Source organism: Micropterus salmoides, unplaced genomic scaffold, assembly GCF_014851395.1.
Source record: "Micropterus salmoides isolate LMB-PRFRI ecotype aquatic unplaced genomic scaffold, ASM1485139v1 Ms_hic_scaffold_22, whole genome shotgun sequence".
Classification (NCBI taxonomy): domain Eukaryota; kingdom Metazoa; phylum Chordata; class Actinopteri; order Centrarchiformes; family Centrarchidae; genus Micropterus; species Micropterus salmoides.
The window spans coordinates 15133367-15150945 of record NW_024041373.1 but is presented as its reverse complement, the minus strand read 5'-3'; the positions used below and the strand labels follow the sequence as shown (position 1 = coordinate 15150945).

At 41.2% G+C, this 17579-nt stretch overlaps 1 protein-coding gene across 2 annotated transcripts in view; it reads right to left on the bottom strand.

Annotated features, from left to right (window-relative positions):
- The window catches only part of crtac1b (cartilage acidic protein 1b), a 31134-nt gene extending 13838 nt beyond the window's left edge, over window positions 1-17296 (bottom strand). Inside the window, exons 1-14 of one of the 2 annotated variants that reach the window (XM_038737947.1) lie at window positions 17063-17296; window positions 15203-15399; window positions 14690-14826; window positions 11543-11699; window positions 9220-9354; window positions 8954-9096; window positions 5863-5999; window positions 4825-4907; window positions 4521-4621; window positions 4250-4418; window positions 2910-3055; window positions 2367-2409; window positions 2123-2266; window positions 633-1845 (exon numbers count right to left, since the gene is read on the bottom strand). In XM_038737947.1, coding sequence (XP_038593875.1) covers window positions 1718-1845; window positions 2123-2266; window positions 2367-2409; window positions 2910-3055; window positions 4250-4418; window positions 4521-4621; window positions 4825-4907; window positions 5863-5999; window positions 8954-9096; window positions 9220-9354; window positions 11543-11699; window positions 14690-14826; window positions 15203-15399; window positions 17063-17247 — 1905 coding nt within the window. In that variant the 5' untranslated portion in view covers window positions 17248-17296 and the 3' untranslated portion in view covers window positions 633-1717. Of the gene's footprint in view, window positions 1-632; window positions 1846-2122; window positions 2267-2366; window positions 2410-2909; window positions 3056-4249; window positions 4419-4520; window positions 4622-4824; window positions 4908-5862; window positions 6000-8953; window positions 9097-9219; window positions 9355-11542; window positions 11700-14689; window positions 14827-15202; window positions 15400-17062 lie in introns of those variants that run through there. The other variant, XM_038737948.1, reaches the window with a different exon arrangement.
- Between the last annotated feature and the right edge of the window lie 283 nt (window positions 17297-17579).

The following is a 17579-nucleotide window of genomic DNA, read 5'->3' as shown; positions in this document are numbered from 1 at the left end:
TATTTTGTAGTTTAGTATGTGGTAACAAGTGTTAAATTATTAAAAATGAAGGGTTCCATGCACTTAATGCATTTTACTGCACCATATCAAGGGCTTCACAATGAAAACTGTGTGAAGCTACAAAGTAACAAACAAGAAAATCACCTCATACACATTACAGTAATGGGGGGATTTTTTGTTTACTTCAGTAAATCAATATCTGCACTGTCGTCTGTTTGCCATTGTGTCTTTGTTCCTTGAACTTTATTTAATTTAAATAGGAAGAAAGGTCAAGTTATATTAACATTAAATAATGTGACTGGATGTTCTTTAATATTCACAACTTAAAGGATAGGTCTGGTGATATTTTAGATTTTTCTTACTGTCAGCAAATTCCTTAAAAAGACCAAAAAAAAAAAGCCCTACTACTAAAAAGACCTTTTATTTGTTATTGCCTGCGCATCCAAAGCTTGATAGACCTTATTCCTCTGTGCCACAGACCGCCACACAATTTATTCCTGTTTAAGTAACATTTGCTAAAATCCACAATTCCTCTCTGTTTTAGGAATTAATTTCATAAGAATTTCATTTTTTTATTTAAAGAAACTATATATTTGTGAATATATTTGTATATATTTGTATATTAACAGACGCATCATTGATTTTTTTTCATGCGATTAGTTGACAATAACAAAAATATCGGCCTTATCCTTTAAAGTTTTAGATTATGTGGCAAATGATTTAAAATTCAATAAATTTAATTATTATGGATTCAAGTACACTTTAAATTTGTAGATTTTAATGCAGTTTTGTTTACTTCTTTATCATGGACCGCAAAAATCCACATCTTCTTCCTGTTCCTGTGACCTGCCCATGATTTTGATTTAAATGGGAAAATAAGCAATCAGTACTAAGTTACAGATTGACATTAGCAGGAAGTATTATAAGCGGATGATCATTAAAGAAATACAACTTTATAACTTCTAATTAATTTAATTTGCTCCTGCCTATTCTTGAGCTCACACACACACACACACACACACACACACACACACACACACACACACACGTGTTTCTGTTCTCCATTGTGCTGTTGTATTATTCTAGGTAACAAAATGTAACCTACCATCAGAGACAGATGGTCTGGCATATGTTCCTCTACCCGATGGTCTCTCTGGACGCAGTACACACGCACGAACGCACACACACACAAAACCTAAAGCTCAGAGACCTGGTGTTCCTCAGCATCCCAGTAAAAACCCATAATAAGAATGAGAGTGACATTGTAAGGATTAACATAGCGGCATTGCAGATATACAGATGGGGCCTCAGCGTGTCTCTAATGAATGTGGTCTGTGGAGCCAGTAGATGTATATGCAGTGGTTTATATGCTGCAGCTCCACTTATTGACTTGGCCTCAGTTCAGGTCCCGCTAAGATAAGTGCCAGGTGATGACGTGAGGGCTCTGCGGGTGTGACACAGTTCTGAACCCCGTAGCTCCCAGCGAGCATGCTCCCTATGTGTTTCTTTATAGTGCAGAGGGGGCCGGGAGCCAAGAGGTGACAACATAGCAGCGTTGAGGAGGGGGCAAGACTGTAGATAACTGATGGAAAAAGATAGCAGAGATCCACGGAGGAAAAGGAGGAGAAGATGTTTCAGTGAAAAGTCTGCTCTGACAGTTTCTGTACATCCCCATTTAGCAGCGGAGAGAGTCAGCAAGGGGAGAAGACAGTGACAGCTACAGTAGTGCTGCCTGGAGATGGTTGGAGATGAGTGGTAGCACAGAGACGGAGAGCAGCCAGAAAGAAAGGCTCGACCACTTGCGTTCCCCAGAAGACCGCGTTCCCCCAAAGTAAGCCACCTGGGCTGCAGAGAAAGAGGCGATACAGAGGACAGGGAAAAGTTGGCCAACATCTGCATCTTTATGACTGAAAGAGAGCTCATTCACATGGGGGAGTTAGTCATGCAAGACAGTGGGGTGTAGAGAGGGGACACAGCCAGAGGAATGTTAGCACCTCAAAGCCTTTACTCAAAACCAGAGTAATTAAGGCAGCTTATTGCATCTCGTTCTCTGGCAGTGCTTCCTTTGTTCTCCTGATCTTGGTAATCCAGCTAAGTCTCTGACTCTGCCAGGACCACTCACCCACACAGGCTGACCCATCATCATTGGGCTCAAAACCCTGGTTGCATCTCCTCTTGGCGCGGCACTTATAGCTGCCATAGGTGTTTGTGCAAACAGGGCGGTCAGAGGGGCACACATAGGGAAACTGGGTACACTCATCTTCATCTGAGGGAGGGGGAGGGGGGGGGGAGGAAAGATACATTTTGTCTCTTTTAAACAAGGACACAAGCATAGAGTGGATAACAGATACATTTTTGCTGCTTACCTGTGCAACGGCCATTCTCATTCAGAGCAAACCCATGACCGCACTGTAAGACACAGTCAGTCTAATTAGAAGAACAAGAACAAGAATGTTTTTAAATGAAAAATACTTTAAAACCACTGACTGTTTAATGTGGTTGTACAGACAGATGGCAAAAAAGGAAAGGAAAAATTGAGAACAACTACTGCAGATGCATTTCTATCTATACATTTCTATCCCGATGAGAGTGCTCCCTTCCAGAAATGCTCTCATCCATTGGGCACGAGGGATCACTGAATGGTTTGGTGAGTATGGAAATTATGTGAATCACATGCTGTAGATTTGTAGATATGCAATATTCACAAAACGTAAATAATCAAAGTCTTAAAACTAGACCAGGCAACACACAGTAAGCCTGGAGTATTTGGGGCCTCTGCATGTTGCCTGCTTTGCCCAGTTGGTAATCCGGCTTCAGTCTATATCTCTTCATCTCAGTGCAATGCTCCAAACATTCTGCACATACACAGGTTAAACTCATTCTGCAAAGCCATACAAACATTGCTGTACCTCTATTTCCACAGTAGGAGTAACTTCCTCTTCATCTCTTGGATAGTGAATCTCTAGCACTGAGTTAACGTCTGAAGGCTCCAGGGGTCGGGCTGCTGAACGACCATCTGGCCAGTACACCTCAACATTGGTGGCCACATCCTTACCTGGTCAGACACACAGCACAAACACAACACACACGGGGAAGCATTTCAAATGTCCTTTAGTGATTCTTGAGGGCTCATATAGTTCATTGCATACTGTAGGTCACCACGGGTTGTCTCATAAAGCTTTCACTCCTTTTTTGCTGACACAGACACCATTAACTATTTTAATCAGGCCTAAAGAAAGCCCCTCTCCAGAGGGCCTCTGCAGCCCTTAATTAAATTGGCATTTCTAATGTGAACAGATCTTGAGGTACCTTGCCAGACAGTGATCTACTCAGCAGGTGTGCTGCCTGAGAGCCAAATAATATATCACCTGTTCTTCACCCACATGACACCCCCTCATTTAGTGGCGAGGAGTGTATGTCTACACTTTTGCAAGTGTGGGGGTCTCTTCTGCCCTGGCAAGTTTGTGTGTGAATTATAGTGGGTTATGAGTAATCAGGCATTAAAATTAAATGCCTCCGGAGTTGATCTGTGCCTGGACAGTCCTGATACAGAAACGGCTCAGTGAGCAGCGCCAGGGAGCAGCAGTAGGTGAGCTACCAAGCCTGGATGACCACTAGCTGACAGTCCTATGGGGACAGAGGGAGACATGGAGCTAGTCCTCACAAACCAGGCCAGCTTCCAGCTGGAGCACCTGTCCCCCGTCTCTCCCCACTTTATCTACCCAGCTCCCTCCTACAGAAAACTTAGTCTCCCATGGGTGTCTAATCTGGTTGGAGGTATTAAAACAATACTTTCCACATGGAGCATTCATTTTCCATCTCATTGCTACTCTCTGTAACTCTGTTTCTCTGTCTGTTTATTCCTTACCCAGCTGTAGCAAAGAGTAGTGCTGACAGGGATTAATCAACAGAGACTAAATCATCAAGTCTGTTATCAAGCAAAAATGCCAAACCTTTGCTGGTTGCAGTGACACAAATTTGAGAAGTTTCTGCTTTTATATTCTTATAAAGTAAATATCATTGGGTTTTAGGCTATGGGCCAAAGAAAACATGCAATATGAAGACACCACTTTCAGCTCTGAGAAATGTATATGGATCTTTTAATTCATCTGAAAAATAAATAATAATTCCTAATTATGTAAGCATTAGTTGCAGGCCCCAGCAGAGAGCACTTCCAGTTAGCTAAGAGGCTACAGGTTCAATCCCTGCAACATCTTTGTTTCCTTTAACTGTTGAAATCAAAACTTACCAAGGCCAAAGTGGGCGACGGGCTCCATCTCACACAGGTACCCCGAGCCACCATCAATGATCCGTGTGTGGGGGCCGCTCTTTTTAGTGTACACCACCACTTTAGCTCCTCTGGCGAAAGCACCAAACTTGGTCCGGGGAATCACTCGCAGCCAGGAGTTAGTGGTGCCCTGAGACATAATGAGAAAAGTGAGTGTTTGGGTTAAGATGATATTCCACTACCTACTGAGTGTTTGAAACTTTGAGGCTTTTATGTCACACAAAAAGCTCACCTGGATGACTTTGTAGATAGAGAGTGGCTGTGCTGCACTTTCACCATGGGACACCAGCAGTTCGAGACGCCCATCGCCGTCAAAGTCTGTGGCCACAGCTCCTAGAGATCCATCACAGTAGAAAGAGATCACAGTAGACAGTTATAAAGCTAATTATGTGGAACAAGTCTTTTTTTCTTTTATCAAGCAAGCTAAGATCCTTAGTGGAGTTCTGATGCCACCTAATGGTAAGAAGTTGGAATAGCAGATGCTTATCGTCATTAAAGCTGAGTTGTGAGACAGCTGTCTGTTCTGCAGCACTCACCGGTTCCTCGCCCTTCAGGCTCTGATGCTTCCCCAACATTCAACTCTTCTATCTGGGGGTCTCCATGCTCTCTCCTGCTCACCCTATCAAATCAACACCACAGAAATAACCCATCAAATCACTGTAAAACATTAATAATAATAATAAACTTGACTTTATTTGAACGTCTACAGGAAGACGTTGTTTAGAGGAAGTCATGCACATCACCAGCTACCATGTACCTACAGTGACAAAGCATTTCCATATCCAAGTTTCCTTAAGGTATAATTTAATTTCACAGAGCACTAATGTGCTGATCCTGGCTGTTAAACCCCTCAGCTCAGCTAAATATTGATTAGTTGTATTGAATTAATTAGCTTGGGCTCAATAATTTGAGCTTATTTTTTTCAGTGCCAGACAGCAGAGTTAAATTAGCTGATTCATCTTCATACTAAGACAACGGCAGAGCCACAGGCTGTGGAGCAGTGACCCCTGTCAGACCATCATCATGTGCAGAAAAACAAATTATTCTCCAGTGACCTGGCGTGCACGAATATTCTGAACCCGGAAATCTCTGGGGCTTACAGTGATTACTGATATTCAGTATGAATTGATCCACCAGCTCATGTCAATGTGTATCATGACTTCTGCATCCTTTTCAGAAAAATATGCCAGATCAGATTTTTTGGTCAGACAGGATTGGGTTATTTTACTATTAAGTCCTAACGGTTGATATGTATCATGTATTGCATTTTGAGAACTGAGGTCATTAATATTATCTAGAGAGGAAGCCAAACAGTGAGCCAAAAAGAGACCTAAAACTGTCTTAATGAAAGATTCATTCATGTGTGGAGGAGGAGGTGGGATGCCAGACTAGATAAGTATCCTTGGTTGGGAAATTTAAATTCTTCTCAGCTTCCAAGTCCTGTTTTAGAATATTAAATCAAGACACAAGAGTAGTCCATTAAGCTCATCACCAAAGTGCTATTAAAGCTTACTATGAGACTTGTACAACATGTGTGTATGTATTTGTGTGTGTGCGTGTGTGTGTATGTGTACCTAAAAAGCCTGTTTGCGGAGGGGCCCCTGTAGGCGATATTATTGAAGAAGACCTCTAGCTCGTTGTCATTGTCAAAGTCTGCAGCGATAACGGTGCGAACTGGGGATGGCATGGAAAACTTCTGGGATGCTATGTCCTGAGAAAAAAAGCATAGGTGAAATAAACACACACACACACGTATACATGTACAGAAGCAATACAGATACGGAACATTTTTTTTTTTTAAATTTGTTAGGGGGAGTTTATATATGTATTTGATAGTGTTATTTGTAATGTAATGTTTCAATATTGTTTGCACCTGCCCGGGGACTGCAGATGGAAATTAGCGTTTGCTAACTCTGGTACAAAACATCTTTTCGTGTTAATTAGATTTAGTTAATTAATTAGGTTAATGTATTTTGACTGACAAATAAAACAAATAAACAAATGAAAATAAAGAAAAAAAAGAAAAAGCAAATTACAAAATTCAGACGCAGCGATCCCAGCACACATGGAATCAATTATACTCAAATTATGCTCACAGACTTGACCTGTACTGCAGTTATATTAATACACAAAATGTTTTTTAATGCCATGTTCACGGTTCATGTATTTCACACCTATAATTCTGTTTAGTTTTTTTTATGAAAGCTGTTCTATTTGTTTTTTAGGGGAAATATCTAAGTTTATTTGGGGTTATTTAGTAATAATCCAACACTTATATAAATATACAGTAAATATCCTTGTTACTCTATATCATGATAGCAGCAGCATATTCTGAAATGAAATAAAATGTTCTAAAATTAGCTTTGTCTTTAATGGAAGGATGAGCTTGATACAGAAAGTTTTTCTGTGTCTTGGTCAACTCCGCAGAGTAGTTAAGTGTCTTGCCCAACGACACTACATTGTTGCAAAAAATCTACAGAAAAAGATGCAGTTTGATTACCAAGTGAACTCTGAAAAGCGCAGTGTAAGAACAGAGTATCAGCAGGTGATGTAGTCAATGACAAAAAATTCCAACATGTGGACGGGTGGTGCAAGCTGAACCAGTGGCTAGATAGACCATAACCTAAAGGTCACAAGTCACAACATCATTAATCATTGTCCAGTCCTTGAGGAAGACACTGATCTGTCATCTACTCACTCATTCTCTGTAAGTCACCCTGGCTATGAGTGTCATCTGAGAACGAAGGCCCTTTTTACATCCTCTGGCATCAGAAAAGTAGACTGTGGCTCTCCTGCCTAAAAAAAGTCTCCTCAGCATTGGAGTTTTTGTGCGAGAAAGTAACGGATATCTCCCCGCTTCAGTGATACGGTGATAAGTTGGGGAAGAGTTATAGAGCAGTCCTTCACTCCCTTCAGTATTTACTTCCTGTTTTAATTATAAGGCTCATAAAGCTGGTGGGATGGGGAGGGAGCTCACAGTGACCTTCTGCTTCTCAGGTAAAGGAGAGAGGATGGCCAACTGAGGCCATGAGGGAGGAAGGGACAGCCCTATATTACTCTAGACTATATTACTAGGTGGATGAAAGGGAGTCTCACCAAAACAAATATGCAGCACAGAAACATGAGACATTTACGGGAATAGACAGGAGAAATTTAGAAGAATGTGTGTATGTGCGTGTGTGTGTGCGTGTGTGTACGTGCGCGTTAAACCTATTGCAAGGAAAACCTTGATTTTAATTAAAGCACAAACAGGCCTAATCGGCACTTTCCACCACCCAGGCAAGCTGCTGTTTCAACCTAATTTAATTAGCGGTTTACTGGAGTGATGCAACAACTTCATTATGCATGCCAAAGGTCAACACAGCTAGAAGGGGTGTCAGCTTGTGTGGAGGAAAGGGGTCTTAAATGTGTTGTGGGCTTGTGATTTAACAATCTTGGTTTAAAAAAACATCGGCTAGCTAATTCAATTTGCCTTCTGTGTGTTTGTGCCTGTATCAGAGCCTATTGTGTGTGTGTGTGTGTGTGTCTGTGTTTGTGTGTTTCACGCTGATGGAATTGTGTATAGGCTAAGCATCACACATTAACCCCTTATTTGACCCCTATAAAGATGTCTCCTGTGACATTTATCTCTTTGGTAAAAGATGCAGCCGCAGGTGCTAACAGATAGATCACCGAGCATGAAACCTCCACAGATTTACACACAACAGAGCCCATCTCTGTCTCTGCCGCTTTTTACTGTAATACACATGCACGCTGCCGGCTGTCTCACAGGAGGAGTCTATAGTCTTTGATTCAATAAATCACAGTCTGTCTTTAAATCCCACTCAATCCCAAAGTGGGCTGGCACTGACCTAGCCTGTGATTCAGAGTTACTGGGTAAGATTTGCTGTCTTTTAGCTGCTTGTTCATTAGTCATTGATTCTGCGGAGAAAGAAGAAGCAAAAACCACAACCCCACTCAGAAATTCTCAATATTAGCCGTGTCTGACAATCTGATGGGGGAATCATTCGACGCTGTAGATTATCAGCGGGTGCTGGTTACTCTGGATTATTCACAGGCCTGGAACAGTTTTCATTGGAATTACTTTCCACCAAAGAAGTAGTCCAAACCAAAACTATTGGCACATACCTAAATGGATACTACTAAAGGGTATGCATTCAACATACATATTTTGTAATTTTTTATTTTAAATATTTAATAAAAAAATAAAGGCCTCAGTATGCTTTAAACAAAGTGCTTGTCAGATTGTCTAATTAAGTCTGAAAGCTTTTTCATGGCCATGAAATCTGTGAGGGCTGTATCTGATGATTTTTGTAAGTTTCCACAACCAACAATCACAGTCCCGACAATCAATTTCCGCAGTGATTGGCCAAGGCGTGAAGTTATAAGAAGTTATAAGAGAGCAGTTATAAGAGTTTGAACTTTCTTCGAAAGCTCCCTTTTTCACTCTACATACAACTACTTCCATCAATTTTGTGTGTCTACAACCAAAAGTGTGTACCTTACCTTTGAGTGTGAACATATGTAACAGTTATACACTGAATTTGTGTAGCATACAGAGAAGCTGATAACGCTGATACAAGAAGTTTTTGTGTAACTATATGTAACATTTCTGTGCATAAAGAGTTGTTAAACACCCAGGAAATACTGTACATGCGGACCCACCTTGAACTTCTGTTTGCGGTTATTCAGCTGCATGTACAGGCGATGAGGTCCATTCCAGTTCCCGTACACAATATCTGTCTTGCCGTCACGGTTGAAGTCTGCCAGAGCAACTCCTCTGCCATGCTGCATGGGGTCCTCCACACCTAAAGGAATTTGATAATACAGTCTATTATACCAAAAAAGCCTACCTTGCCTGGTGCATGTTATCTTGAGAATTAACTGATCTACAAGGCTATGATCTGTTAAGGTGTACATGTTCCTCTCACCAGCCTGCTGCGCCACATCAGTAAACGTTCCATCTCCGTTGTTCCTGAACAGGAAGTTGGGACCGTACTCGTTGTCACAAAACACATCAGACAGGGTTTGACTAACAATGGGCCCCACCACGACACCTCGTCCTCCTGCACAAACGGAGGACAAGGCATCGTGGTAAGAGGGAGTTTGGCAGTTAAAAAAGAGGGGGAAGCAGGATAGGTGAAACAACAGAGAGAAAAGAGGGAGAGAGATCAGTTCAGTGACAAAAGTGAACAGCGAGAGATCATTACTGTCTTTCCAGGCCATTTCCTCTAAGTAGGGCAGGTCTTTCTGCTGACACAGACACTGACTCTGATGTGCTACACACAGACAAACACACCTAGACAACAGAAAGACGTGACACGCAGAGAAACGTTTGCATTAACTAAAAACTAAGAGTAATTTTCTCCTTATGAAAAGATCTTTGTGACTGTTCAATACCCTCTCAATATCACCCCGGGATTTTCCAATGACATTCTAAGTGTTTCGCTAAAGTGTCTCATCTGAGACCAGCGGCGTCTAATTATGGAGTTGAAAGGGCTTTGATTGCCCTTGTATGCAGAGTCGGTGCCGTGAGTCAGTACTCGCTCCTGATTTATTGGCCTGCTCCATCAGCCCAGACAAATATCACTCGCCCCCTATGGCCATAAACCACTAATGTCTCTCCAGAGATATGTAACCATTAGATATACAACTTCACTGACTGTCCCTCTGCTCTGATTAACGGTAGTTTGATGACAAAGCCATCTACCGTACATCATTCACAGCGATTCTGGTCAAGCCCGCCCTGCCCCCCCAGTGGCTTAGATGACATCCTGCATGCAAAAAGATCCATAGTTGATGAAGATTGATTCTGTTATACTCAAATAAAAAGTCTTCTCCCATTTCCAAAACTTACCTGGACATCAGCGTCAAGGACTTTTCAGTGGTTACAATAAAGTATCATAGAGGCAGCATTTTTTACTCATGATGGTCTCTGTTATCAAAGAAACACATCAAGGTGAAATCCTTCATTTTGGCATTTATTTTGTCTCCTCTTCTATACCAAAGCAGGTATCCATCAGGGTTAAGTGAAATGTTGATCCAAGCTAGGGAAGTGGGCAGAGGTGAGGTGATGGATTTCAGTGCTATGTGTGAAGTAGAAAAATCAACTTCAAGGTCATTCATTTAGTTACATTTGAATGGCAACTTTTATGAGAATTAGTCCTTTGCTCAGTTCAGTTCAGAAGTTTATTGTCTCACAGGAGCTTTTGCAGCAAGTCAAGGCAGCTTAAAAAACAATAAAGACAGGTCCAAAATTTAACATATTCGGAGGCATTAAAATGGTGGACATAATAGTGTACACAATACAAAACAAAAAATGGTCAAAGAGATAAGAACTGCAGAGAAAGAGATAAAGCTAGGTGAGAGGCAGTTTATGGTGTATACTGTATGTATTGCACATGTAATAAATAAAAATTTGAACCCATCACACCTATTTTTCAGAAGCCCATATCTTCCTTAAAGAGATGATGATAGGAAATTGCTCAAATGGATTTTGCTTTTGCTTTTTAGGTGATTTGTCAACTAAACATGTGTGACGAGGAAGGCTACTTCTCATCAGTGAGTTTACTGGCCACTTTGACAACGTTGCCTTGTTGCTTCCCATTTTAAAACTTAAAAACTTAAAAACTTACAAATCAGTCAGTAGGAGAGGCAGGAGTGATCAGTCTGTGTACTAACTCCAGCAACTTCCTGCAAAAAATCTAGTCTTTGTTTCCCTTCTGCATGTACAGTAACTCTTTGATCGGACTGACTTTGACTGAGCTGGTTGCACATTAAACACACTGTGCTCTAGTGGCGTCCACATACTTGTGTTCACGTGGTCAGAAGTCTGGGGGAACCACACCAGGCTGTTAGAAATGCCATCTCTGGGACGTTGAGCTGGTCTGATGTATGAATGTGTCGTCCTTCTCCTCCGTTTTGCTGTGACTTTGACTGGAGTAAACAGCTGACTGGGCCAAAAGGGACCACTAATACTTCTCTCTCTCTCTCCAGTACTCTCGTTCTTCTCTCACACTTACACTCATCATGTTCTCTTTCTATTTCTTTTTTTCTCACCTGGCACCCTCCCAACTCTCCCTTGCTCGCCTCACATCTAGCACCCTCTCTGTACTGAAGTCCTATATTTCAGACTATATGGGGACAACAAGCACATGCTCCTCTGCAGATGTCTGTGTAAATCAGACTGAAGGTCCAGTATTGCTGGACGAGGATCTACATCACACACACACACAATCATTTCTTCATACCTACCAGTGAACTTGTTGACTCCGGCCTGCTCTGCCACGTTGGAGAGGGCGACAACGCCCTGTGAAAGGTCACTTGCTGCCTCATCCATTTCTATGAGAGCATGAGGACCCACATTGCCACTGGCATAGTTAGCTATGTAGATAGCATAACGTCCTGTCCCCTGTAGGAAAAAACAAATATGGTTTACATTTACATACACTTATATATTTAGTATACTTGGCATGATGTGAGTTGATAAATCATTTAATGATTCAGCAGATTCCTTAAGGGTCAGTTAATCTAAATTATAGAAAACTGCTGCTGTCACCCAAGTACAATGGAGGTAAATGTAATTTAATTAATCATGCTCGAAGCATTTTAAAATAGTATTTAAACTATTCAGCAGCACCATCTTATTTTTTATCGGAACTCCTTTACCACAGTTACAAGGACAGTGTTTCTGGAAAGATACATTGCTGCTGATTTTAAAAAAAAACATCATTGCAATCAGCACCACCAACAAAATTTCATTCACCCCCTTTGTATGGGAATGGAGGCAGAAATCTCAGAAACCAGTGACAAAAGATGTTTTATTTAGCATTTTAGGTGAAATTTATATTTCTGTTGATATTTCAATGTGTTAGACAATGTGTTAGTCTGTCTCTCAATACTTTCCAACCCTGTCTGTGGTTCCCAAATATGTAAATCTTAAAAAAAACAAAAATAACAGTAACAAATTATTTTAACCTGCAATAACCACTTGGGAGAAACAAGTTGTGAGCACAACACTGACATTGCACCACTTTTTAAGTTGATAAAGCGAACTTGTTATTTTCTCATCCAGTAATTACAGAGCAACATTTGCATTTATTTGCGTTTCTGGTCACCTGGTGAATGTCAGTCCAATATTCACTCTATTTTAGCTCCATTATGTTCACCAGCTAGTTTCTAGCTGTGTCTGCTGTTTGGTGCTGAGCAGATAGTGTACAGTGGATGTTTGGAGCTTTTTCACTGAAGACAGCTGCCTGCTGCAGCTGAAAAATGACAGTATGAGAGCGGTGAGACTGAAACAAAACAGTAAATTTGACAGCTAACCAATGAGCTGAAACTCACTATAAAGCTCTGTAAAGCTGAGCAGAGCTGCAGATTCAGGTGATAATCATCTGTAGATTCATCACTTCGCCTATTTTACTTTGTCATTTGATACATTGTTATTCTAAAACAATTGATTATAGCCACTTTAATAAAAAGCCAAATAATTTCCTAAAAAGCTGGGCACAGTAGTTTTTAGCTAACTAAAAAAAATGTAATAGGTTATTTGTAAAGCCAGACTTATCCTTGAACCATGTTTTTTAAATTATTTTTCTATCTATCATATCATTTAACATACATTCTCGAACCTTTTGTTTCCCCTTTATCTCCCTTTACCCCATTTCCTACCCTTTACCCTGTTTTCCTCAGCCTCCTCCCTACTCCTTCCACTGGCTCCCTTTGGAGATTAATTTCACACTCCATTATCAGTCAGAGTCCCTGCAGACACAAACTCACAGACGGAACCACACTAATAGACTACACACTCGATTCCAATGAGCTTTCCCACCAGGCCTAACATAATTCAATCAATATAAACACATGCACATATGCAAACGCACACACATACATGCCATTTCACAATTTCTGTTAACTTTAGTATATTTTCACAAGACAAGAAAAGCAAATGAGTCCAGCTGATGTAAATGTCATGAAGCGTCACATTATGGCCTGCTGAGGTGGGAACACACACACACACACACACACACACACACACACACACTGAACTTGACAAAATGAGAATGAACTACAATGAAAGACCTGAAGGCCACTGGCAGTTACTTAACAAACTTAAAAGTCAATGATTTTTCAATAAATCTTCACCCAAGGCTAATTTCTGTCACTGGGATTGGCATTGTGAATAGTGTGACATGCATGCCTGCAAAGTGCATGTTGGTGCAGGTATATGTGACTGCATCCCATTTACTTCTGTCACTGAGAAGCCTGAATAAGCTACCACCTGTAATGTAACATTTACACTTTGGTATATTTATTTAATGTGTATTGTGCTTTTTAATCAAACATTTTTTCAGTTATTCTGGCTTTTAAAACCCACTTATTTTCAGGAGCTCTGTCTTGCTTGCCAGTGCAAAGTGAACCAATCCATCAGTTCAATGCGAGACCCCTCAATATGTCACCTTCATCAGTTTGTAAAAGACTAATGATGGGGCTCCACTTTCAAGGAGACTGGAAGAGATTGGAAACAATTGGATGACTAATTGTCCCTCTTTTTTCTGAATGATAACACTTAATTTATGATTAAACAAGGCCAAAAACAATAGCTACCCAGTTGACTATACAACATGTTTTGCTTTTGGCCTGTGCAAACCTCTGCTACTGTTCCGGATCTGTTCTAACAAAACTTGTTCAGCAATAGGAATATGTATTCTCTCTGTGTGTAAGTTTGCTGGAACTAACACGGAGAAACACACATCAGGGGTTTGGCTACCTCTAAAAGAATTATGCCATTAAAAGCAGATATCTTTCCAATCGGTTTGGCAGCTGCACAACCTATCAGTGCTCAGTGAGATGGGACTGTGGTTAAAAAAATCTATTGTAATCTCTATTGTCCTCTTCCCACTATTTCTTTCTTTATCCTGTCCCCTGATTGGAAATGAGAACTGTATGCATGTGTGTGTGAGATAAGAGACAAAGAAAGAGTGCAAGCGTGTCAGTCAGAGAGAGAGAAAAAGGGAGTAAAGGAGGTGGAAAGAGGTAAGGAAACAATGGCAATGGGACTGAGAGAAAGAGAGAAAATGCTATGGGCAGAAAGCAGTAGTGTGCAGTCATCACTCCTCCCCTCATACGATGTTCTATAAAACAAACGAGCCCTGGCTTCTGTAATTACACTGGTGCGATGGACAGAAGAGAGAAAATGGCACACCATTCCCCCAAATGAACTGTCATAGCACATGCTGAGAAGGGCGGCGTAGGCAGGGCATGAGTTATCACTGGTAAACAAACAGAAGCACCCATGCATGTACACAGAAGACACTCTGGGGAGTTTGTGTGTGTGTGTGTGTGTGTGGTTTGGATCTGCATATACTCTACTCTGTGTGTGTGTGTGTGTGTATGTAGTACCTTTCTGTCCACACAGGCCACTGAGCGCCCAGCCATACGGTTGGCTACATCTCTGTGTTCGTTAATGTCATCGTTCAGCAGATCCTCAAAGCGTCCATTACGGAACTTAAACAGCTTGTCAGAATATGTAGCCCGACCTTGATGTGGAGAGACGCAGAGTTCAGGAGAGGTAAAGATTGCGCAGAGAGTAAAGAGGTATTATGCAACACAAGAACCGTGGGTGATTGGAAACAGAAGAGTAGGTTGCTTTGGCTGCAAGTGACCTCTATCATTTTTAGAAAAATGATAAAGGTGAGGTGTTGCAGTTTTGGCAGTGTGTGCTCTATAGCTCTCAGATTGATTAATAGCAGCACAAAGCTTATCTGTTATCTGTCGAAGACTCTGATGAGATAAGCCTAATATCTGCATACTGATTCTCCTGCTTTGTCTCTGAACAAGAAAAGAGGTGCAACCCCTGTGTGAGCGTGTGTACATTTGTCACTGTATCTGTGTGTGTAAAAGAATGTACTGTACCTGAGAAGGCGTTGTTGGTGTTAAGGACATAAATCTCCTCCCGACCGTCTCCGTCGATGTCACACGCTGTCACTCCGATGGCATTGCCTTGACGGTCTCTCAAAGCGTAGAACGGGGAGCTACGGTTGTCAACAGCGATGTTGACAAGCCTTTTCCTCTGCTTGTCGTACTTCAGCACCAGGTTTGGGCCGTTGTATCTGTCAACAGGCACCAATGGCAAACTGTTATGTCTTCATTACATAAGACTGTCAGCAGTATTTGGAAGACTAAATCATGGAGTGCCATTTTTTGTTCTACACTTCATGAGTTGTAACTAATGATGCTGCCTAAAAATCCTGAAAGCAATGCTCAAGGCAATGCCTGGCAACATAAGCAAATAATCTACCCACTATCATCAGACTTTGATTCAAACAGTGCTAAAAATGCTAAACTGGTGCTCAGAATTACTTGACAAAACTTTTTGAGTGAGTCAGAAATCTGGCAGAAAACTTTGTGTTTATTGCCCAACATCAGACACACATCTTCAGTCTGACATTGCCTCTTGTGGGGGAAGAGGATTTCAGTTTCCCTAACCAATCACTAGAGACCAGCATATCTGCCTGAATCTAACGTAATTTTAGTCGACACTGAAATCAGCGTCCGTCTTGTCGATAGCACTCGCCATTGTTATTACTCCTCACTGGTTCCAGCGCACAGCTTGACAACGCCATTAGTCACCTTTTTAACCAAGAAACCGTTGTTTAATTTCATGATGCCAGACCAGAATCCATGAACTTGATGGAGTGGCCAGGTTCAAAGGTCTGGACCCAGGCAATCGTGTTCATGGAGGACCACATCATTAACAGTAAGGAGTTGGCTGAGAAAATCCTTTTTCCGTGCCTCACCAGTCTGCATTTATTGTAACAGCTTATGTTTTTATTATTATTATTTTTTTTTATTATTTGCATAGCGATAACCTGGAATTGACCTGTGAAAGTGTTGATAGAGCAGATTTTCACAAGCTTTTGTAATGTATATCCATACATGTACAATATTTAAAAGGTTTTTGGAACCTAATTATATAATCAACATTAAATTTTGACCACAAGCTGTTGCTTCATCCTCCACTGGTGTGATAACAGGATGATAGATTTAATTGGCACTGGTGCATCTAGAATTCAGCCTCGAAAAAATGTTTTCTCAGCCAATTTACTTACTGTAAATGATGTGGTTCTCCATGAACACAACCAGAACACTTCTTCTCCGTTCTGACCGTTAAAGTGAACATACAGTCTTGTTATGACTGAATTAGTAAATAAGATAAAATTAGAAATAAGAGGGACCACAGTGGCTTCACGTGATTTGTCCCACCTTAAGTACTGAAGGTAAACACAATTAAATGACTCTATAAGGATTTGTGATGGCCTCCTGTCCAGAATACCTGCTGAATAGGATGTCTTGGCTAAATTACATTTATTAAGCAGGGTCATTTTGGTCCATCTATATTCTGTTAAGCATTCGCAAATTCATTGCTGCTTAACTAGATAGAGGCAGGCTTGGCAAACTGTTCCCATAAATGGCGCTCCAATCACATCCATTTTCATCAGCTGAGTGAGCCACAAGCCACCCTTACCACATCTCCTCTTTTGCCTTTGTCTTCTACCTTTAGCTTGGAAAATTATAGCGCGCTTTTATTTCAGCCTCCAATTAGAGTTAGATGTCACTCATCAGTTAATTAACTGCTCTAATTGTACATCATTTTAAAAAGTGGGTGCTTGCAACACTGTGAAAAGAGCAAGGAGACATTAGAGATTTAGGTTGAACAAAACTCATTTTGAGAACAACACACTGTTTAACACAACATTCCTCCCCCTTTCTCACCCAGCTACAAACACCTCCAGGTCTCCATCACCGTCCACGTCAGTGACGGCCACGCCGTAGTTGAGCTGGGTGGGGTTGTTGTCGTAGTCAGGAGGAAATACGGTCTTGGTTATAGCTGAGAACATGGGCTCTGATCGTTGAGCCGAGGAGACGGCTGTCAGGAACAAAACCAGCCACAACAACATCCTCACCTAAAGGGAAAAACACAGTTTGCAACAGCTGAATTTAAGGAAGGCTACCATCGTGCTGTCTTTTTGCATCTTCAAAAACCTCTGCCACTGTTTCTCGTGAGAACATCACAATTCCCATCCAACAAATTTACACACAACACTCCTCGACTGAACTACAGCACACGTTTGTCGTAAGTCATACATTTACTCATACAACACATGCCCTTGTTGCAAATTCTCCCAATCCATCGCGAGGCAAACATCAGCTATCGCTGGCAGAGCTTTCTGCTATACTCAGACATTAAGATGAAGATATACCACTGCAATCAGCGGGGTTCAGCAGGGTT